At 36.1% G+C, this 23,447-nt stretch overlaps 1 protein-coding gene across 1 annotated transcript in view; it reads left to right on the top strand.

Annotated features, from left to right (window-relative positions):
• Positions 1-23,447, top strand: part of DARS (aspartyl-tRNA synthetase) — a 40,561-nt gene that overhangs the window by 5,678 nt on the left and 11,436 nt on the right. Inside the window, exons 2-6 of the mRNA XM_010292239.1 lie at positions 602-694; positions 5,220-5,322; positions 14,801-14,903; positions 16,181-16,261; positions 16,760-16,819. Coding sequence (XP_010290541.1) covers positions 602-694; positions 5,220-5,322; positions 14,801-14,903; positions 16,181-16,261; positions 16,760-16,819 — 440 coding nt within the window. The remainder of the gene's footprint in view (positions 1-601; positions 695-5,219; positions 5,323-14,800; positions 14,904-16,180; positions 16,262-16,759; positions 16,820-23,447) is intronic.

Here is a 23,447-nt window from a genome sequence, read left to right as displayed (position 1 = left end):
GTTTTTTTAAATGAAAATATATATTCTTTTAATTTCTAATGCACATTTATTTGTGGTTTCTTTCACTTCTTTATTTTATATAATAATTATTTTTATTTTACGGTGATATTCACCCTACTTACGTAGGGAGAGAATAGTCATGTCACCTCTGAGCTTTTGTTTTGCTGTGTTCAACATACCAACTTTCATGTTCCACAGTAGAGCAGGGCAGACATCCCTTAGCCAGCAGAAATCCAGACTAATAAGTGCAGGTTAGTACAGCGCAGCACAGTGAAGTCCTATCAAAAATAGTGTAGTCATGCTGGGTTCTGCCATCCGTGAACTAGAGTAAGTCTTGCTTTTGTTTTAGTGCAGTTTGACCCTGCTATATAAGTCAAAAAATAAGCTTGAACCAATTTAAAACTACTTGATCAAGTACAATTCACTGAGAAAGTAAGAGATCTTGTGTGTTTTCAGTACATCTATTGTATCGTAGACACAAAAAATAATCTTTTGGATTTATTATAAATTTTAGCAATGATAGAAAATGTGTTTGGAGTTTAAAGTGAAAAATGTTTTGCTTCAAAAAACCCCAACATTTTAAAATGTCTTTCCAATTCAGATAGAGTTTTGATTCGAATAAAAGACTTGACAGTGGAGAAGGCTGATGAAGTGGTTTGGGTTCGTGGCAGAATTCATACAAGCAGAGCTAAAGGTGAGATGTCTCCAGGGTTTTTATTTTTATTTCCTCATATTGTTAGTATAACCTGAATGTTTCTTTTGGCTTCGTGACCTGTTAGTTATGTCTTGCATACAAGAAAACTTTGCCACCTGGTTACTCAATGTTCACTCAGTGTTCACTTTGGTTATTTTCCGGTTTTTTCCACCTCTCTTTTCCCAAGAGGGGAAAAGGAAATTCTGTTTTCATCCGAGTGGAAATTGGGTATTACTATTACATTGTAGTAAAAGTGAATTTTGGTTTTATCATATTACTAAATAATGTGTGGACAATTGTAAATAATAGGAATTTTAAAATATTATAGTAATTCTTCTTTGGGTGTTAACAGTTGTGAGATAAAACAGTTACAAGCTTCTACTGTAAAACATACTTTTATTATAAATTTATCAGTTGTCACGTAGGCCATGTTAATTCTGCTGCATATGACTATTTTCACTAAACCTTTTCTTCATCAGGAAACAAAAATCTATGTTAAAATTTCAGAATTGTTACTTGCAGTTACCAGTATCTGATTATGTCAATTTAAACTTAAAATAAGAAACATGGTCTTTCTTTAACAAGACAAAGGGAAAAATCCTTTTGTAGGTTCTCAGTAGTGTGGGCTGTTGTACTTGGCTGTCTGACAGACATATTTCTTCCCTGGAATCAGAAGTTCTCTCTAGAGGTCAGTTTGCCATATGCAAACTTAAATAGGCTTTGGCCTTTTCAGTTGACATCAGATGCTGACAACTGTTGTACTGGTTTCAGTTATGTTTGGCAGCTCTGTAGTGAGATATAAATACCTTGTCATCCCAAGAGTTGAAAGAAAAGAGCATAAAGAAATTATCTTCAGGAATGAAACTTAACAGTAGTCTTAAGAGTGGTGAATGATGCAAATTAGGGTTGGGAATCCAGTACAGAATATTGCCACAGATTCCAGATTAATTTTTCTTTTTGAGGCTTCATTTTCTTAAACAATGCCCCTCTTAATGAGTGTTTGTACTGCAGTGAGTTAAAATAAGGAACTGCATGTAAATATATACATACAATGCACGTTTTAATTTGTATTAGAATCTTTAAATTTAGGGAGTCCTCCATGATTTCCTTGGTAGTTCTGTAGTGTGGTCTTACATGGAAGTCTCTCTTTGCTACATACAGAAATTGTCAACCCCAAAAGCTGTGAAAGCCTTGGTCACTACAACTTGGAAGTTGTTCAGACAGGAGACACTCTCTAATTTAAACATTACTATCAGTATACAAATAAGAGTATCCTTATGACTTCTTCTTTTGCAATCATAGGAAGAGTTTAGATTATTAAGAGAATTTGGTATATTAAAGAGAGGTGTCTATGCAGACCTTTAAAACAACGTAGAGTTCAATGGTTGTCTATTACTGTGTCTCTGTTGCATTTATGTACAGTACTCTTGCATGATATATGCATTTACTTCAATCAGGGTAACATACATGTAACATGGCAATATTAACTTACAAGAAGCTGTTTTTCATCCTTTACCTTTGACCTCAGGAAAGACTGAGGTTTTTCATGAAATAACGGTGCTTGTTTTTAAAACTCTTTAACACAACCTGAAGAATGACAGCAAAAAGAGTTGACTATGGGCATGAAGTGTTCTCAATTTATTGATTGTGCTTCTTGTTCCCTCTTGGTCTGACATCACAGAACAGTTCTGACATTCAGGGAATGCTGCTAGGGAATGCCATATGCTTGTTTGTTTAAGCTTTGGGAGAGAGAATCTTTGAGAGTAAAAAGTAATATTAGCCTTTCCCACACACATTGTGGCGCTATTCCTACATTATGGAAAGGAATGTCTTGCAGGAAACAGGAAAATCTTACACAAAAATAGCTTTAGTTTTTCTCAGAAGCTCGACTTGACTCCTAAGTAACCAACATATCATTTATTTACCCCTGTCTAGTTCTGACCAATAAACAAAAAAAAACACCAATGTGAACAACTGCAGAATCCAGCTGTCTTGTATAGCAAGCCACTCATGAAGTCTGATGGAAATTAACTGAAGGATGTGTAAAGAATGGGGTGTTGGGAATTTCTGTGGATTGTACTGAAATTAAAGTGCTTGGGGCCCTGTGGTTTTATCATAGATTGAATAAATGTTATTTCTGGCCTTATTTTAAAGCCAGCCTAAGCTACTGATCGCATTTATCATTGAAAAGCGGTTGGGAAATCAGTCTGAGTTCTGCGAGGCAGCGGGTACTTGTGCAGTATGCTAGACCTGAACTTGTTTTTGGTTTATGAATGCAAAGGTTTATAAAACATCAAAATATTATGTCTGAAAATAAGAGTACCAGCAAGAGCAATTTAAATACTGGACCAAATTTTATAATAAACCACATAAAGTCTTCTCTTTGCTGGCAGGTGCCTGTAACTAGTGACGTATTAATTTATATGACCAAATGTTTTTTACTCTTTATACAAATTCCTTCCTTACATCCTTTTATCTCATAAGGTCTTGTGTCGTTTGGTACTTACATCCAAGAAAGGAAATGGATTCCTGTTTGGTTTAGGTGCTTGCTATTGACAACATTCTCTGTGTGTTGTCTTCTCTTACTTGTTCAGTGACTAAAAGTTCCTTGCATTAGACTGAGTCAGACCTTTTTAACCAAATTTCTTTTGAAGATTTTAATCTTTTTAGGCATTCTTGTGGGACACAATATTGGTTTGTTTTATAGAAACTTAGAGTAGTTTACTGACAGATGTGATTAAAGTTGGTCTTCTACTTTTCGTTTAAATACCATTAAATATTTTGAAACACATGAAAAACATCCCATAATGTCAACTGTTTTCTCAATTTGATGTTTCCTTTTTTCTGTCTTGATCTGGAAAAGCATCTAATCATGAACTAGATTTGATTATGACTTGTCTTTTTGATACTTTATTTTGCATGCCGTCGGCTCTTTTGGGAGAAGTTCTGTTTCCTCTTACAATCTTTGTAACTGTGATATTTTAACTATTCCTATCAGTGAGGTTTGTTTGATCACTTACCTTCTGTATGATTAAAAATGGTTATATTCTACAAAACATTCTCTTATTTTCTGTATGATTAACAATGGTTATGTTCTACAAAACATTATCTTATTTTCTGTATGATTAAAAATGGTTATATTCTACAAAACATTCTCTTTACTCATGAAAACAACTACTGTTAATCATGACGAAAAGATTTAAGTTCTTTTATAATGCAGATATTCATCAGACTTCTAGTGTTTGAGATTAGGTACAACTGCCAAACTTTTGCTTCTGATTAGTGTGATAGCAGGTCCCTCCATTTATTTCACTATCTTCTTAAATATTTACTAGTTGAGTGACATTGTAGCTGTCTTCAGTATCTTCTGATACTGTTTACATTATATGCAGCTATGTGTAAGGAATGGTAATCTACATAATTACAAATGAAAACTGGAACTGGCTTTTTAGTGTCAGTGTTCACATTAGATATCGGTTGATTTTAATGTTTTATAGTCTAAGTCAGCAATAACTTGGAAGTAGCTATCTATAACAAAGCTTCTGGCTTCCTATTCTCACCATTTTAATGGAAATGTTATAATGTTATGAGTCAGAACTTGGAATTAAAAAGATTTTAACGCATTTTATCAGATACTAGTACAACAATGAAGTGTTTGTTGTTAATTTCTCTCTCTAAGAAAGATGCATTTAAAATCACTGTATTTCCTTAAATCTAAGTTAAGGAGTAAATGATTATTAGAGATGTGAGGAAAAATACAAAATGATTGTAACTGTCAGCTAAACAGATTAGAAAGAGTTTTGTTGACTTGGAAACACCCATTTTAAAAGTCAACAAAGTGCATTATGTTCTTTGTAAATTATTATTAATTCCTATTAACTTCTTTTTCCCTAAGCTGTTCATGAATAAGTTGCTCTTACAGGAATTTTTACTTGGGTCTTTTAGGTTCATGTCATTCACTAGAATCAATACTCCTTTTGTTCCCCTTCATTCTGAATGTGTGGCGTATTATAGAATGAACATTGTTGGTTTAGTCCCTGTGGTGCAAAATCAAGCCTATTTCTCTGAGCATCTCTAAAATGAACTCTACAGCTTTGAGAAGATGAGAAAAAACTTCTTTTAAAAGAATGTAGACTTGAAGTAGTTGTGAGCAAAGCAACAAGAAAAAGTATGTTTTACTTCTTGCAGTTGAAGAACAATAGATATTTAAAAAATAATGATTTCTAGTTTTTGTTTTGTCTAGATATTATTTATCTTGGAAAGCTTATTGTTACTTTTATAAACTGTCCATTCACTTGTTCATAGATGTAAGGCAGAATTATTTGATTTATCTCAATGTTTAGTGTGTGTGTGTACACGCAGAGCTGACTAGTTTGACGTAGCTATTGGGGGGGGGCATAGCAAGGGAGAGAGCAAGACACACACCCACCCACCTAAATATTAAAGTAGTAAAGAGTTTTCTCATTCACAAAGACCTCGAGTAACTTGTCCTTAATACACCTGCGCTGTTTTTCTTTGTATTCAGGGAAGCAGTGTTTCTTAGTTCTGCGTCAGCAGCAGTTCAATATCCAGGCTCTTGTGGCTGTGGGACAGCATGCAAGCAAGCAGATGGTAAAGTTTGCTGCCAAGTAAGTAAGCAATTATATCCTGTTGTCAGAGTAAACAATGGTGGGAACCAGGACTCCCAGGGGTTGGGACCATTTTCACACATTAACATCAATGCTTCGTTTGTTTTAAAATGTAGTTATTTAAATTGTCAGCTCACTATTGCGTTGAATATATTACACTGACAAAAGATAAAATAGAGAACAGGCTTGAAATTCATTCTGAACTGCTGAAGCAGCAGTCTCTCGCCATAGACAACCTACATTTACTTTCAAGCTGGCTAACAAAAAGTCTGGCAAGCTGAGCTTAGTGGGACACTTCATTTTGTGTGTAGCGTTTGTGTGTTTCTGCACACGTTCAGGGTTTTTCTTCTACAAGATGTGCGATGTAGTAATATGTTTTATAGCTAGAGCTGGTGTGAAGAGGTTCCATATTGCAAATGGCTTACTGAGTAGAAGAAATTAAGAGTAACTTCTGCGCACTGAATTAATCTTATTCACACTTTATTTTGGGGGTAATGGTTAGACTTGCAAATTAAACAAGTGTTTGTTGCAGCAATTTAAATTCAGTTATTTGGTGTGTTCTGTTCTTAAAGATAAAAAAATTACCTTCCCCTGCTATTTGCCTCAATGTTGTGCTTTCAGGTTGTCCAGCACTAAATGTCCTTGCATGACAAAGGTGGTTTTATAGTAGAGCTTTTAATCATGTATATCTACTTGTTCACGAACGGAAATGTGGGTCAATTCAATGCAATAATATGTTTAACATGTGGCACTTGAGTTGCTTCTGTGTAGTTCTTGGCACTATTCTCATGCCTGGGAAGGGAGCCCCCACTAATTAACTGCAGAAGTGCTATAGCCTTCAACCTTCAATATGTCAGGGAGAGGAGGGATTCATTATAGTATAGACTTGCAGAAGCCAAGTTAAGAAGGTTAGGATAATGCTTCTGCTGATGAGGTTCAAGGCAACGGGAAAACAGAACCAGCAGTGTTTGTGGTTTGGCGGTGCTTAGTGTTGGCAGTGCCAGTGTGAAGCATGCTGTTTACAGGTGTTTATGAGCCAAAGTGTTCTGTTTCTTCATGAAATAGTTTGTTCTCTCCAGCGCTTAGAATCTTTGAAAAGAATTAAGTGTATAATCTACTTGTTCCTCGATTCATCTCCCTCTAACCTACCAACAGTTTGCCTGTACTCTCTCAACAAAGTTGTGCTACAGAACAGTGAAACAACACTTACAGTTGTTTTTCTCTCTTATTCTCCAGTTCTCTCCAACATCTCTCTGGGTTTTCTTTGTGGTTCTTTCTTCCACAGCTTGAATTTCTTATGTTTCATGAGTGGCAGAGCTCAGTGGTTAGGAGCTCATGAGAGGGAAGTTGGTCCTTACACTCTTCTTCCATGTGCTGACTCTGCCACTTGTAAGCCTTTTGTGACTTTTTTTTCTAATTCACTAATTTTTTTTTTTTTTTTACTCTGCTTTCTCTTGGCTTAATGATTTAAACTAGGTCATGGAGGTCCAGAGCTAACAAGGAGTGGTAAATAGTAGAAAGGGGTATCTAGAAAGAGTAGAGGGCAAAGCTGCTTTCTCTTCTGGCAGCAGTGAACTGTTAAATCAGATGGAACCTCATCCTTAGGTTCTTTCCAACTGCTTGTCATCTGCCCACTTTTGATGTGACAGGCCTGATTTCCTCTGCGTAGCCAGACTCATGATGTTTGTACTATGTTTTGACTTTCCATTCTGCTTCTTTTTTGTGATAGCATTTCCTAGCTAAATCCTGATACTTCAGCCTCTCTAATTTATAGCATGCAGGTTTTACTCATTATTTTTTTTTCTGAAATGCTTACATGCTTATCATCATATTTTTTGAATGACAGAACTTTTCTCTGCTACAACCCTCTGTGTTTTCTTTTGGGGGTTTGCTTTTGTTTTTTTAACAACATTAGTGCAATCATCTTCTCATGATTCCTTCCCATCAACAAACCTATTTTATTAATATCCTGCCATGCTCTCACTTTTTCCAATGTTTTACCTTCTTCTACAACTGATACTACCATTGCAGCTGCCTCTTGTCTTTTGGAGGCTGCTGCTGTTCCCTGACTTCTAAGTGCACTTGTGATCACTGTGTTAGTAACACCTGAAGCACAGCAACAGAATGTGCCTTGTCTTCAGTCACTTTCCTGCTAGTTTTCACCTTCTGTGGAATGATGCCATTATTACTAACAGATGAGGTGTGTCTTAGATGTCTTAAAATAACTATACTATTTCTCTGTCTTTCTCAGTGTCTTTTTTCATCATCTCCTTGTTTCCTACACATTAAAAGAGGAAATACATATTTATTGAAGAAAACATTTAACCTAAATACCTTACATTTCAATTAAATTTTTAAACTAAACTTTTTCACTGGTAGTACATAAACTTTATATTTCATGTGCTACTTTGTCATATTTTGATACTGGGTCCAAAGCTTTCTTTAAAACAGTTTGTGAAATTCTGGATCTTGAATTTTTAATGAAAACTGATTAAATCATGAGCATTTTTTGTACAATTTTTCATAAATAATAAACCAGTTCCTCTTTTAGATATTGGCACATGGAAACCAAGAACTTTCATAACCTTCTGTGGTCTAGCAATATTCAAGTACTAATTATCTCCATTATCTTAAGAATGTGAGCTGTTTTTAGTGAAGATACTTAATACTGGTTTAACTCAGTTTTACAAAGAAACTTCTGTGAGTTTAACTATAAAAAATTTCTAGTTGAACTTTCAAAAAATATATAGCCAACAACATAGAGCCAGATGAGATACTGGATTGGCAGCTGTGGACTTCTGATGTTTTTCAGTAGCAAAAAAAAAATTCAGCCTAGCCCTGCAAAGTATACTGTGTAAGAGAAAGAGTTAATTGTTTCTTTAGCCAGCAGCACTGCAAAGTGGTGCAATTTCTAATTTATCAACCTGCTTTTTTCCATAAAGTATTGGATGTGGTCTGTTTTGGTTTTCTTTCACTTTTTTTTATATCAGCATTGGGCCTTGCCCCCGCCCCCCATAGCCATGTCATATGATATAGCAGTTGGGAGAGGTGGTTAACAGATTCTAATTTACCTGCCCAAACAATGTGCCCTCGCTCAGGAAATAACTTCATGACTCTCAGTAGGCTAGAGAATGAAAATCCAGAGAAGAGCTAAAAAACTGGGGGGGTGGGGAAGGGTAAACCTGTATGAAAATACTTCACAATGTAGAAAAATATACGTAGAGTTTATCAGCTAGGTAAATTGCTAACACCCAGAAAACTGATGGATAGTACAGAAATATTTTCTTGATCCATTTCTGTTTAATTTTTATATCAGTCATCTGGAAGAAAATGTCAAATCACAGCTATTAAGTTTGGGGGTAACACAGAAATTGGAATGGTAGACTAGGGCTAGTAGTAGATAGTAACCAGAGTTCATTTAGTATAATCACTTCAGTGCTCTTCAGTGTGAATTTGTACCTTGTGATCATTAGTTCAGATTTTGTGTATGTTCAGGATTAATATGTAGGAAAGTAAGTGATTAGAAACATGAGATCATTATAGATAACTGACTTAACAGGAGTCCATGCAGTTCTATTACCTACTATGCTAGGAGACTCTTGAGTTTTGCAAGAGAGGAATAAAATGCAAAATTATATTAAAAGGCAAATTTGCCTTCCTGTGAGACTAAAGAAACCTGTCTATTCTATCCAAGAGAAATTAGTAAGTAGTAATTTGCCATTAATACAGTAAATGCTGGTCATTAGGCCATTTCTGGAGTATTTTATGTGCTTCTGTTGTCTTTGTGTCTGAATATATGTGAACTTGGAAAAAGTTGATGATGAAGTTGCAAGATGAAATGATAGGCAGTCAGGCAAATCTGCATTCCTGTGAGACTAAAGAAACCTGTCTATTCTATCCAAGAGCAGTTAGTAAGTAATTTAAATCCCAGTCTGATGGTACTCATGCAAGAAGATTTTCTACCAGTGGAAGGTTCTTTACTTTCCAGATAGAAAGGTATGACAAGGTGCAACGAACAGATGGCGAAACTAGGTAAATTCAGAAAGGAAATAAAGTGGGATTTTTTTCAGTGAAAATGATCAAAAATGTGTAGTGGATTTTGTTACTTAAAATCTTTAAAAAAAGATAGGTGCTGTTTTTCCTCATTCAGATTCATCCAGGTGTTAGAATGTTGGTACAGGAAACAGATTATTGTATTTTTAGAATGAAGAGAATAAGAATGGGTGTTTACCTGGCCTTCAGGTATACAATGTCAGTTAACTCCCTTTTCAGAGGGCTTAATGGATACTTACTGTATTTGTGCAGACAGTATTACAGTGGCTTTTACTGAGTTGAGTACAAAATATTTATACTTCCAACTATTCACAAAGTGAACTCACTTTTTCAAAGTAAACTCTATTGCCTTCAGCTTTCACTGACATTCAGATAAAGGATCATTGATTATTATGCTTCATGACCATTATTTAATATTTTAGTTTTAATAATGTATTAATAACATAATTTGTGCAAACTTCTAACAGAAAAGTGCTGAAGAAAAAACAAGAAAATGTCTGAACAAGTATAGATGCTTCCATTAAGTAAAACATTTTCTATTTAAAATATATTAAAAAACCACATTTCTTCCAATTCTTCATACTTTTGATCAGGAAAATGTTGATTGTGATTCACTTAGGGAGGCCCACATGGGGTTCAGCTTGCAACATGAAGCTGTTGATGAAAGATGTTGTCATACAGACTGCAATAATGCAATCCTGTGGTTAAAAGAGAAAGTCTTGACTAATACACATGCAGATAATTAAAAGGGACATAAGGCATCTAGTGGACATTTTAGTAATTATAGTCTTGATTTTTTGCAAGGAGCATTACAATACAAAGAACCAGTTTGCTATACAGAGGAATTTTTTAGCATTGGACTTTATGAATCTATTACTAAAATAGCTTCTTTAAGGATTAAACAATATAAAGGTGTCATCTGTCTTTTCTTAATGCATCATGCATCCTAATTTAAGTTTCTAGTCCTTTGTAATATTAATTACAGATGGAAATACTGTTGTCTTTAATGGAAATGGTGATAGCTTTGGCATGCTTTTCTGCTACTTGTTCACTTTTTTTGGTTTGTTTGGGGTTTGGGTTTTTTTGCTACCCAGGGGAATTTTATCAAAAAATCACCTAGATGACTTAGTGCAGCTGCTGTGGAGAACACTTTGCTGTAGTTACCAGCATTTGATTAAAGCATCTTGTTTGTTCTTGTAACTTGAACTGAAATTACCATTTCAGTAACATTCTTGGAATTACCTGTTGGGATCAAAGCAGCACCTTCTGAGTTTCTGTAGTTTACATTCGATGCACTATGTTAGGGACTTCATATTTTTCCAGTACTAGATCTTGCTGAGCATCGTTCAAACAGAACTCAGAACATGAGCTTTTACTTGCATACCAGTTAGGTATGTAGTCTGAATGAGCAAAAGCATATTTTCTAATTATCGCATGAAAGTTTAGAGTAGATAAAGAACATTTGTAAATGCAAAGACGGTAATTTGCGGTAGAGAACTTGGTGGTGCTTTTGTGTGCCTAGGCAATTATATGCATGTTTGGATAGATGGATCTACATAGGTACGAACTGAGTTGAAATACATCTTAAAATTATGGCAAATTTAACAACTAAGGGATGTTAAAAAAGTTCTAAAGTGTGTTCCAGACCAAGAAACATACTATTTTAATTGCAACTCCAGTTTAGAGAGCAAGAGAGAGAAAAAGCACATTTAATCACAAGTGTAAAGTTTTAAAGCTGTTATGCAAGTTTGCAAAGCAATATTGCAGTTACAATGATGTAAAAGTCAGTTTCTTCCTGTATTTTTAAACTGATACCATTTTACATGTCTTGAGTTCCATGCACGTTGTGATCAAAGCTCTGTAATGACTTCACAGACACCAGTTCTCAGCCGTGGGATCAGTAATCTGATTATGAATCCATCATACAACACATTTACATTTAATTATTATTTTCTTTTTCATAGTGCAGAGAATTTTCTTCAATGTGTTTAAAACATTATTTTTATTTGCAATTATTAGTGAGAGGCCTTTTATTCAGCAGATTAGAAACTTATATTTTCAATTTAGATACTCCTATTCATGTCATTAGTAGCGTTTTCTGGGCATTTGCCAAAATGTTGACATGAAAAAGGAAGCGGGGAAAAGTAGAGGAGAACAGTTTAGGGAAACAAAAAATATCACAAGAGTAAAACTTCTGTTCTTTTAAACATTCACTTATTTGAAAAGCAGGGGGAATTTATAGTTATACCTAATACTATTTTAGCATGATACATTCTCTGTGCATTTCTTGCATCCAAAGCGTTGTATTGGTGCCTCAGTCTTTTTACGGAGTTTTAAACAGAGTAATTTGTAAGAGAGTGTACTTGTAAGCACTTAGTGTCATTTCTTCTTGTCTGTCTTGAATTTGTTGCCTCTGCTTAAATAGTGGGGATGAATGGAGGCTTACACTTAACTAAATGAGTTCTGATTTAAAGCCCACTGTCAACCTCTGCTGTGTACAGATTTAGTCATTTGTTCATTATACCGATTTGAGCAACTGTATCTCTTCTAAAGTGTAAATGTACCAGGAAAACATACTATTCATAAATTTTATAGAGTATGTGGAATTACCTAATGGTTAAGTATATGAAGCACTGTGGTCTGTGTAACTTTCAGAGCAGCTGCCAATGAGTTCTATCAACCTGAAAGTATTACCATCAAAGAAATAGCGTGATCAACTAAAATGCTCAAATTTGGCTTTTTTTAGTTACTTGTAATTTACTTATAGTGATGTTGTTAGGTTTTGAGAATTTTGATGCTTGAATTTTCCACTGATACTTTAATATCATCACATTTTTCAAAACTTGGATCATTTTTATTAAAAAATTCTGTTGGATAACTTAAATTTGAACTCAGCTTTATAACGTAAAAAAGTTTGTCCCAGGTTAGACCAAAGATCCATCTGGCTCTTCTTAGGGCTGATATGGATGCTTCAGGAATAGCAGAAAGCAAGACAAGCAAGCCATCAATCTCGGTTGCTTCTGGGTTATACCACTTGGGCTTTATTAGAGAAGAAAGCTAAGTTTCCCTCATCAGCTAAAAAGATACACTTAATTGTTCAGCTGGGTAAATCCTACTTTAAAAATGTGGGGGAATGACTAATTCCAAACATAGATATTTCTAAAGAGAAGCTTCTCAGTCCTAGTAAGTTACTCGTGGTTTTACTGTAGCTGTACAAAAAGACTGTAGGGCTGGAATACCTAGCTTTTGTTCACAGCTCTTAGACTGACTTACTCCAGGTGGTGCTAGATAAACTGATGAAGGTGCAAGTGATTAGGACTACAGTCGCCATCAGGAGTAGCTTGTACTTTGTCCTTACCTCCTTTAACTGGAGGTTACTGTCCCTCAGTAACCCCTTCTGGGGATATAAATAAATATTTATCTCACCACCCTCCAACTCAGGTGTATGAGTTTTGTTGGTTTGGGTTTTTTGGGCCATGGAGAAAGGTCTTACCAAAAAAAAAGCCAACCTTGCAAACTTGAAGTTTGTTAATTGCTCTTTACCGAGATCAGTAGTGGCCGGCTTGTCTGACATCCTTGCTCAGCTCTTACTATTTGCAGTTAAGTGTGGGCCTGCTACTTTCCTGCTTTTGTCAGGGCTTATGTGGTCAAGTGATGTACATAAAGTGCTTTTCACAGAGTCACAGAATGGTAGGGGTTGGAAGGGACCTCTGAAGATCATCTGGCCCACCCCCCCTGCCAAGGCAGGATCACCTAGGGCAGGTTGCACAGGAACGCGTCCAGTCGGGTTTTGAAGGTCTCCAGAGAAGGAGACTCCACAGCCTCTCTGGGGAGCCTGTTCAAGTGCACAGTGAAGAAGTTTTTCCTCATGTTGAGGTGGAACTTCCTGTGCTGCAGTTTATGCCCATTGCCCCTCGTCCTATCACTGGGCACTACTGAAAAGAGACTGGCTCTGTCCTCCTGACAGCCACCCTTCAGACATTTATAAGCATTTATAAGGTCCCCTCTCAGCCTTCTCCAGACTAAACAGCCCCAGGTCTCTCAGCCTTTCCTCATATGAGAGATCACAGAATCACTAAGGTTGGAAAGGACCTTCAAGATCATCAAGTCCAACCATTAATCCAGCGCCACCATGTCCCCCTAAACCATGTCCTGAAGCGCTACATCCACACGTTTTTTGAACACTTCCAGAGATGGTGACTCCACCACCTCCCTGGGCAGCCTGTTCCAATGCCTGACCACCCTCTCAGTGAAGAAATTTTTCCTAATATCCAATCTAAACCTCCCCTGGCGCAACTTGAGGCCATTTCCTCTTGTCCTCTTGTCTTGATGTTGCAGTCCCTTAATCATCCTTGTAGCCCTTCGTTGGACTGTCTCCAGAAGTTCACTGTCTCTCTTGAACTGAGGAGCCCAGAACTGGACACAATACTCCAGATGAGGCCTCACCAGTGCAGAGTAGAGGGGGAGGATAACCTCTCTTGACCTGCTGGTCACATTCTTCTTAATGCAGCCCAGGATACCATTGGGCCTCTTGGCCACCAGGGCACTTTTCAGTCTTCTCAAGAAGGCCTAAGAAGTGAAAGATAAGGTTAATTGTAACAGTTATTTTTCATAAAAAGGAAAGAAATATTTTCTGCTCTTTGGGTTTTTGTAAGCAGGCTAGCAAAGAGACAGTGAAAATACCTTTCCAGTGAGGGTGAGATTTCTGTAGAAAATTACTGGTTTAAGGTCTAGTACCATAAATACCTAAATAAAATCTTCTCATACAAATTATTTTCTCACCTGTGACTCTCAAGGCTTTTGTTATTGTTTGCTTATAACACACATACTTTATATCCTATTTTTGGAAGACTTTCAAGGTAGTGTATGGTGTTTTAATGTACTATTAGTGGCTGTTAGTGGAAAGCAATTAAGATGTCCCTTGTCTTAGAGAAATTACTTAAAAGCATCTTGCATTTTTCAGTAACAAGTCATGTAGTTTAAACAAGCTCAACCAGTTTTGACTTTCCCCTCCAGATCTAGGACTTCCTTTCAGTTTGTTGTTCTGCTGGTTAAGACACATCTTTCAGATAATTGCATCAGCTGACACATACAAGAGTGTATGTGGCCTAGAAAAAGAACGGTGCAACTTGTCAGTTTATGTATACACACAAAAAGAACGAGCAAGCACTAAGCTTAATCATAATTCTTTCCCTCCCAAGTCTTCCATCCCAGTTTGAATTTATTGTGGCTAGGAATATTTTAGCAAAGTCCTTCATTACTCAGTTATTATATATATTTAAAATAAGTAACTTTACCTAAATACTTACTCTGTTTTGTTGTTCCAGTAGTCCATACAGTACATGAATTTCCTAGTACTCAGTACTGTGTCTGGTGCGGTGTGCAGTGAAATTTAGTAAGCCTCCTATCCTACCTTTATTGACAGCATCAACAAAGAGAGCATTGTGGATGTAGAAGGCGTTGTGAGGAAAGCACATCAGAAAATCGGAGGTTGTACTCAGCAAGATGTTGAGCTTCATGTTCAAAGGGTAAATTTTTGGTCAAATGGAGCACTGGTTAATTGTTTGAGAGATATCTGTCTAGGCTGTCCATCTACATATATAAACTTTGTCAGTAAGCAGTCCCATACTAGAGAAATAAAATGCTTTAAACTACAAATTCCAGTGTATCATATGTAAACATTAAACATTTCTGGTTTTAAGAGATTTGATTTTTAGAATTTCCAATTTTTATCTTCCATTTGAATTGCAGTACAAATTAAAGTATCTCACTAGAATAATTTGGCTAGGAATGCTTGTAATTCTAGGTTTCGATTCTTAACTGCAGCAGATATTGTAATAAAAAGTCTGCTGCTTTTTAAGTGCAAGTCAGAAGTTTCTTCTTTATCAGACAGTTACAACCTTCCCCTTAGTACAATGGAATGGGATACATAACTCTCAGCAAAAGTAAAGCACTGGCTTAGCAGTATGGAAGCTCTTGAAATCTGAAATTCCTGTAGCTTATGCTGTAGGGCTGGAGGAAGTGCAACTTCATAATTTGTTTAAATAGAAAGCATATTTAAACCTTTATGTAATATCCTTTCCTTCTAAAGTTTTCCAACCAAACTGTACGCCTACAATAAAGCTGAAACACAGTCGCCTCAAGAGCAGAGTACAATGGCTATTATAGTTACAGCAGTAAGGTAAATTTTAGCTAGCAGTGTTTCACCAGATTTTGGGGAAAATCTGCAGATTTTGAAGAAACATTTTAATGTATGTGCAGATTATCGTATGCTTGATTTTTCGGAAAGAATTATCAAATTCACTGCATCTATGACTAGCCTGTAAGGCAAGGCAAGGGTTTTTTTCATTCTCTGATTATGTGTTAGATATCTCATAAATTTTCAATCTGAAATGGCTCTTTCAGATATAATCAGATGATAAGTAAAAATAATATATTAACAATGAGAACAGGAGGATGGCCTTGCTGGAATCAGAATCTAAAACTTTGTGAAATCTAGCAGTTTCAGACCTTGCATTCATGCCAGTAGGCTTGTCCCTCAGGCAGTGTGTACTTGCTCAACTCAATGCTTCTCAGAAGAAAAAAGGATATTTTTAATCTTTAAAAAGGAAAATAAGAACTAAGCACTTCCAGTATTGTCATGAGAACGCACCCATGTATCTCAAGTATTTGAATAAAATCACAGTCTTACAGCTAACAGCCTATGCAAACACTGTTTCAAGTCTGTGCCAGAAATATCCTTTTGTAAATCACACCTCCTTTTGAGCTGAATTTCGTGCTATTTCTGTTCCTGTCTCAATTTCAGATCTATGTGATCAGTTTAGCTGAACCCCGACTGCCCTTACAGCTGGATGATGCTGTTCGGCCAGAAGTGGAAGGAGAGGAGGTGAAAACTTTGTATCCTCAAATACTTTTTATTGTCTTCGTAATTGAACAAAAGCGTGAAAGCCAGGAAACTTCCTTAATGCAGTGATTTTGGGGTTTTGTTAGACTTGCATTTTACTTCCTTTGTTATCCAGAACTTTGTTAGAAATCTCTATAGCTTTGATGCCTGATGAACTGTAGTAGAAGGTCAAAACCAGAGGGTTTGCAGTCTTCTGTGTGTGTGTGTCTTCTGGATCCTCATAGCTGAGTTTTGCCTGTGACCTCTGGGAAAAGTTACACCTTAAGCTTTGCTATGCTGCCAATTTGCTGTATGTTCTTTCTAGAATGATCTAGAAATTCTACTGAACTTAGATGTAGCCCTTGGTTTTTAGCCAAAGGATGATTTTCACCATTGATTTTGTTTTGGTGGGGGTTTTTTTGTGTGTTCGTGGGTTTTGTTTTGTTTTGGGTTTTTTTTTAGGTGTATGTACTCATGATATGTTTTTGCACAACTGTTTAGGATGGAAGAGCTACTGTAAACCAAGATACAAGACTGGACAACAGAGTCATTGATCTGAGGGTAAGGAATGTGCTGTGTTGCATGCTTGCGTACAAGTATTTATTCTTCATATTTCTAATCCTTGAAGCTATAAAAGTCAGGGATTTGATGGAAGTGTATTGTTGGCCAGAGGAAAAATAAACAAAATATTTTTCTATTTGTGCGTGGCATTGTGAAAACACAGTTTTTTTAACTCCTAAATGTTCACCCTTCCTGACATGAATCGAAGAACGTGTGTTAGTAATTTAAAGGTGAACATTTAGGATTTGGCATGTGGCCATGTATACACTTGGGCTTTTTTATTTACAAAAGTCAAAGGTGACTGAATAGGGACAATTTAGAGACAACATTTCTTCTCAAATGTAGTCTTTCGTACTCACAACTGACCTCTTACTACAGTTTTTGGGCATAAGATGGTAGTTCTGAATTTGAGGTGCTGTAATGCATATCTGTCAAGTGAAATTGTACCAGGCTATGGTACCAATCTCATTCTCTTTGTTTCTTCTACAGAATTCATATTTTTTTCTTTTTTTTCTGAAACACTTTTCTTCATCCAGGTCATAGAGATACAACCTTCTGTGAATTCATATAGCTCTCAAATACTTACTCTTTCTGATTAGCAGCAAAAAACTATCTACTAAATCACTTACAGAACTTTTGTTCTTTTTTATGAAACAATGTGTAACTAACTAACCATTCATACTGAAATGAGGCTTTCTGGTCTTTTCCCATATTTGGCTCTCCACAGTAAAATTTTAATCAACTTTTCATTGAATGAGGAGTGTGCTTAGCTCATTTTTATGGTGTATCTAGTAATGCCTTCAAAGTTCTGCTAATGACAGTTTCTCAGTAAATCAATCTATGGAACTGGGAAATAAAACAAAAAAATCAGCTATTTATTGGAAAATTTTGAAAAGTTCTGGAACTGAGATGCTTAAAATGTTTGAATAGCTGATCCTTATTTCAGCAACTAAAACTACTTGTGCAAATTGTTTTACTTGGACCAAAGTTAATTGCTTTTCACTTGACCTTATGTATATTACTGAGGAACTTCAATTTGTGATTACTTTTCAGGATACTCAGTATCTCATCATATTGGTTTCTTCATCTGTGTCTTAAATTAAGCTTTTGATCAGAAGAATTCTGTATTAATGGTTGAAGGTGAAAATAATTTAAAGGATCATCGGCTTATGGTAGTGGTAAGGCAGTGTACTAAATAGAAGGGAGAACTCTGGGATCCTCAAAGTGCAAGTTTTACTTGAACGTCTGGTCATGAAGAAAAATACTCAACAGCACTCCAGAGAAACTTAAGAAAATCCATTAAATTAATGAAATACCTGTGTAATAACCTGGAAAGAGCCATGAACCCCAAAGAAAACAGAGAAACAATACAAAAGGAAGTAACAGTTAAAAACACTAGCTGGAAAAAATGGCATGAATATAGCCTTGGCTGTAATTTGGATGAGGGCATTTGCAGAGTAAAACCTAAGAAGGTATATAGTAATGGAAGAAGAAGGAAGACTGTAATTCCAGAATAAACACAAGAGATGGAACAGAAGGGGGTCGGCTAAAATTCTTCTGTCCTTGCAGACATTCAGTAGTCCAGCAGGACTATCCCAATACTTCTTATATATCTCTGCCAGGATAGTACTAGAACATTAGTTGTCAGCGTTTTGCCTGGAGGGTACAGCTGGTGAGCTAAGTGGATGCTGCTATGACCTTTTCTAACTTACGTGTCCCAACCATTGTCAGTACATCATTTATTCAGCAATGTTTGACATGTTGTTTTGAGGTCTGAACCTTAACTTTGCTTTCTAGAGAAGCTATTTTTCTCCTTACCTCCAACAGCTGCCGCGGTGTGGTGCTGCACAGCTATTTCATGCTAAACAGGAATTCAGGTTAACTTTTTACGAAACTGATGGAAGGTTGAAACATCAAATCTCAGTGCCTTATGTCTTGTCCTCTGCATGCACCCATGGCTGGATATAACCTGACCACAGCTTTGCCTTGATTAGGCTTAGGTATCTACCTTTCCTTCCTCCCGTGCATGGGAAAAGTGTCTGTCTCTGACTGTGTCACATTTCTGTGTGTATCTTCTGTTACACATTTCATTATTTGTTTCAGAACAAAAGCATATTACTTTGGAACAGTAGGCTCATGCCTATTCATAAGTTTTCTTTGTTTGTTCTGCAGGAGCTTTGCCTCCAAGTAGTAACTGACATTCAGTGATTTGGCTGGAGTTCAGAGCGCCCCTCATGTTTCAAATGCACTGCATACGTAGGCACGTTCTAAGGAGGATTAGAAGACGTCATGTGCTAAAAGCTCAGAGAGATACCTGAAACCATTGTTAGCCACTGCTCTCCCATATCTCTTCCTTCTAGGAAAACCAAATCATGGGCAGCGGGGAAGAAATGTTAACAGAGTAGTTCTAACAGAGATGCTGTGATGATCGGCTCCAAGTGTGGGCGGAAGTCCAACCACAGATATATGTGCCATCTAGTTCTGGTTTCCTCAGTGCCCCAGTTTTTTAAGGAAGAAGGATGCCGTCAAACATCAAGAAGAGAACTACTATTTTTTGGAGAAAGATTCAACAAACTAAATGCATAGATCTTGGCTAGACTCAGACTAAAAAAAGTCCTTAGTATGGAATTAAAATTCTTTTTGTCCCTTTAAATACATTCTTCAAAGTAGTTAGGTACTTTAACTAATTTTAAGTAGTGTTTAACTAATTTTAAGTAGTGATTAACTAAGGAGTTCATTGGATAGGGCCAAACTGTGATAAAGTTGAGCTGTGAAACTCAGTTATTCCATGAATGAAAGGGACTAGATTTCCAAAAATGGCATCACACCATCCAGCTATGATGTATACTACGGAGAGTTTGATTATGATGCAATAGAAGGACTGCAATTAATAATAAGGAAATTATATTAGTGGAGATGTAAAATGCAAAATATTCTAGAAAGATTGCAAGACTTCCATTCTTGTGTACATGTGAAAATAGATTGAGTAGTGCACTGTATTTTTAACAGTCTTGCGTTTTGGTTGCTGACAAAGATCTTCCAGAGGTGTCTGGTAGTTTTTTTAAGGCTAGGGATGAGAAGTACTTAAATGCCAAGATCCCAAGCTGTTGCTGTAGTTGTTATTCTGATGTATGGAGGGAAAATGGTGATTATTTAGGGTGGAGAGGTTTTAAAAATCCTTTCTAAGCAATGATGACTGACGAAGACTGAATCTGTTCCTGATGGGTTAACTCATAAAATACAGATCACATAATTGTGGAGTAGAAAAAATGTGGATGTAGAGACAAGAGAGGTGGTAAGAAGAAAGAAGAGTCCTTGTATAGTCTAGATTTTCTTTCACATAACCACAGGTGACCATGAGGAAACTGCTGTTGAACTAAATATTTCTTTTTCATGATAGGCTAAAGTCAAAACAGTTGATTCTAGAGATGTTTGATTTGCTGTTCCTTTATTGGAACAATTAAAAAAGGCAAATTGGAGCACTGACTGTGTTTTTAGATCTTTACTTTTCTACTGTTCTTAAGTTTAACTAAAGTATTCAGTGGTGTGTAGACTTCCCATATCTGTAAAAACACCTACAGGATCTTTCATTAAGATCTGCAGTAGATGAAAAACAATGAAGAAAAGACAAGTGAAACACTGACTTTTGGGTTTTGCTTTTTTGTATGTCTTCCTCTGAAGAAAAAAATCAATCCAGGTTCATAAAGTTTTAATAATGGACCTGACCGATGTCCTTGCTTTGGCTTATTTTTGACATCCAGCAGGGTTGGATCTTGACAGTATCTGTCCAAATTTGACTTGAATTATATGCATTTTGCAGTCCTGATGCTATAATTGTGTCTGCTAATGCACAGTTCATTGAGACCAAAGCATAGTCTTTTTAGGGTCAATATTATCCTGTTTAAACTGGTCACAGTAGAGCATAAACATTAAGTTTTATCTCTAACAGTTTATGGATGTCAGACTGTGTTATATGGTAATCCAACTGTACGCTGATCTTAATGCAGTTTTTTTTCAAAATACTCGATTACTTCAAGCTTGATTTCATTGTGTTGAATTCAATTTACTCATTGCAAAAGCTCTGTTTTTCCAGACTGAATTCAAGCTGTAATGAACAAGCAGATGTACAGTTTATTTTATTGTGGGTAGTGATTTGGTGGTGAAGACATAGCACAGTTTTAGTCATTTAGACAACAAACTTTATGTTCATATCTTCTTGTACTATAAGTAATACTGAAATTTGAATAAAAGTTGACTTCAATCACTATGGGGTTTAAAAATTGTTACTTAACATAGATCCTATTCTTAGCAAAAACTTCATTGCTCATTTATATAGTAGCGGAATTACAAAATTATTTACAGTATTTAAAACAATGTATATTACTTAGAGGAATATAGATTGCATTATTTTCCCTTTTTATTTAGCCTACTTTATGCATTTAGTGATTGTTCATGGTGGAAGACAGGTAGTTAGAGCAGGCAAACAGAAAAGCAAAACTGAGGCGAGAGTAAAAAGAAAAGTTCACAACTTTGCACGTCTGTGCCTCAGTCGCACCTCTTTGAGATATAATCACATAAGGTGTTAACTGCCATCAATTCTACTGAAACACATTTGTTGGTCTCTGGCAACTTACATGGCTTTTATTCTAACTCTGCAGCTTGTGCTGAATGAAGCATGATAATTGTTTTTATAATCTTGCTTATAGTGTTAAAATGTGCTCTGTTTATATTATTAGTAGTATTTTGCTTTGTGGAATTTAAATAATAAGCATACAAGTGAAATTAGACTGAGGTTGTGACCGAAACTCCTATTTCAGCATTGTTAGCTAAATCTTTTTTCTGCTATCTGTAACAAAGGTGATTATTAAAAATAAAGAGTTCTGCTGTAAAATCAACTCTGCAGACTGAGTTAAAACATTAACACTGTTAATTGCAACACGACTTAAGTGGCATAAGTTTGGTTTTGTTTCTGCTTAACTCTTGAAGGAATATTTCCTCTGTTTGCCATAGTCTCAGATAAGATAGTTTGTCAATTTATAGATGGAATAGTTCATATTAGAGTAAACACTACAGGAAAAGAATGCCATGGCAAAATCTTTTTTAAGGCAAAGGTAAAAATCCATTCATTTTGATAGCTGTCCCTGTCTTTAGTTTGCTGTTTTGTATCTAAGTGTGGTAACTCATGGTAACTGTGTTACTTACCAGTGTACCAAACATGGTAATACACATACCCGCATCTCAGCTAAAGACAGGATAACAGCCTGAATTATTTTCTTAAGATAAATTCACTCTCTTTGTGTCCTAAACTTTATACAAGTGTGAAGGATGTAATTAAATCTGTAAAGTTTTCCTCCTTGTGTAGATACAGCATCATCTTTAAAATCTTTGGAAAGTTGTAGTGGCACATAGAACTTCTGATGTCATCCATTTAACTCCACTGCATGTTGACAGTTGCAGTTCTTCAGGAGCTTATCTCAAATGTCTTGCTGGTCTGTTTAATTCTTACAAAGAGACTGCAGTATCACAAATTCTCAACAGTTATCCTTGTTGGCAGTCTTTGAATGAATGGGCACTGAAACTCGGCTACCTTTGGTAGGAGGAAGAGTGGTCTTGTCAGATCTAACTTGAGGTACGGAGATTTGCTGCTTGTTCTTTCCTTGGTCTGTAGTTACATAAAAGCTTCACTGTTCAGATCTGTGAATTTGGCTGCTTTAGAAATATTATTTTTTAAGCATAATTTATTGTTATTGATGGGATTAGGAAGACAGAGTCTTTGCTCTGCATCCTCAGTAAAGCCAGGAGAAGTTTACTACCTGATGAACTATTGTTAGTGGAAAACTGTGTTATTGACTGGCTGTGTTTCTGTGCGCACTTTTGGGACAGACCAATTAATTGCTTTCAGACTGGGTTTAGCAACCATTTTTCTTTTTCCTAGGACTATATGACTTAGGACTGCATTCTTACTTGCTCTAGCATGAAACTAGTGTTGGTTCATCAGAAGGATAGAGGAAAAAAAAAAAGAGGAAAAAAAATTACCCTGTGAATCATCCTGGTATTTTGATGTAACACTGCCAAATTATGCCCAGAACTCAGGCAGAGTCTTAGCGTGTGTCTGATTCTGGGAGACCTGCGTAAAAAAGGTGAAAAAGTTTGAGGGTACTTTTATAACTGTTGCTCAAAACCTCATTTCCTTCATTTTGAAAGTAGTGGGAGTAGCAGCTGTGGTTAATGCTATCAGACAGTGAGAGCTGCCAGCTATTATGTACTAGACTCAACCACTTACAATCCTGAGATATTTATTGGTCAGCTAAAATTGCAAATAACTCCAAATTGTTACAGATCTGCCGTATTATTACAGTTTTTCTTTTGTTTTTTTCAGTGAAGCGCTATCTTTATCTTGCAGAGATGATGGTTGTAGCTTTATTTCAACATATCTACTGACTGACTGTCTAAATTTGGGTGCTTATATAATTTGTTTTGGTTGGGGGTTTTTTGTTTTGTGGTTTGCTTGGAGTCATGTGAAAAAGCCCACAAGGCTGCTCTTACCCTAACTGAAAAGTTGGGTACCTTTCAGAAAGGAGAAGTAAACAGTGCTATGACGCAGATTGTCGTAAAGAACCGTTCTCTT

The sequence above is a fragment of the Phaethon lepturus genome, unplaced genomic scaffold (genome assembly GCF_000687285.1).
Source record: "Phaethon lepturus isolate BGI_N335 unplaced genomic scaffold, ASM68728v1 scaffold16418, whole genome shotgun sequence".
Taxonomy (NCBI): domain Eukaryota; kingdom Metazoa; phylum Chordata; class Aves; order Phaethontiformes; family Phaethontidae; genus Phaethon; species Phaethon lepturus.
The sequence above is the reverse complement of the archived record's forward strand: the minus strand, read 5'-3'. Positions and strand labels throughout refer to the sequence as shown.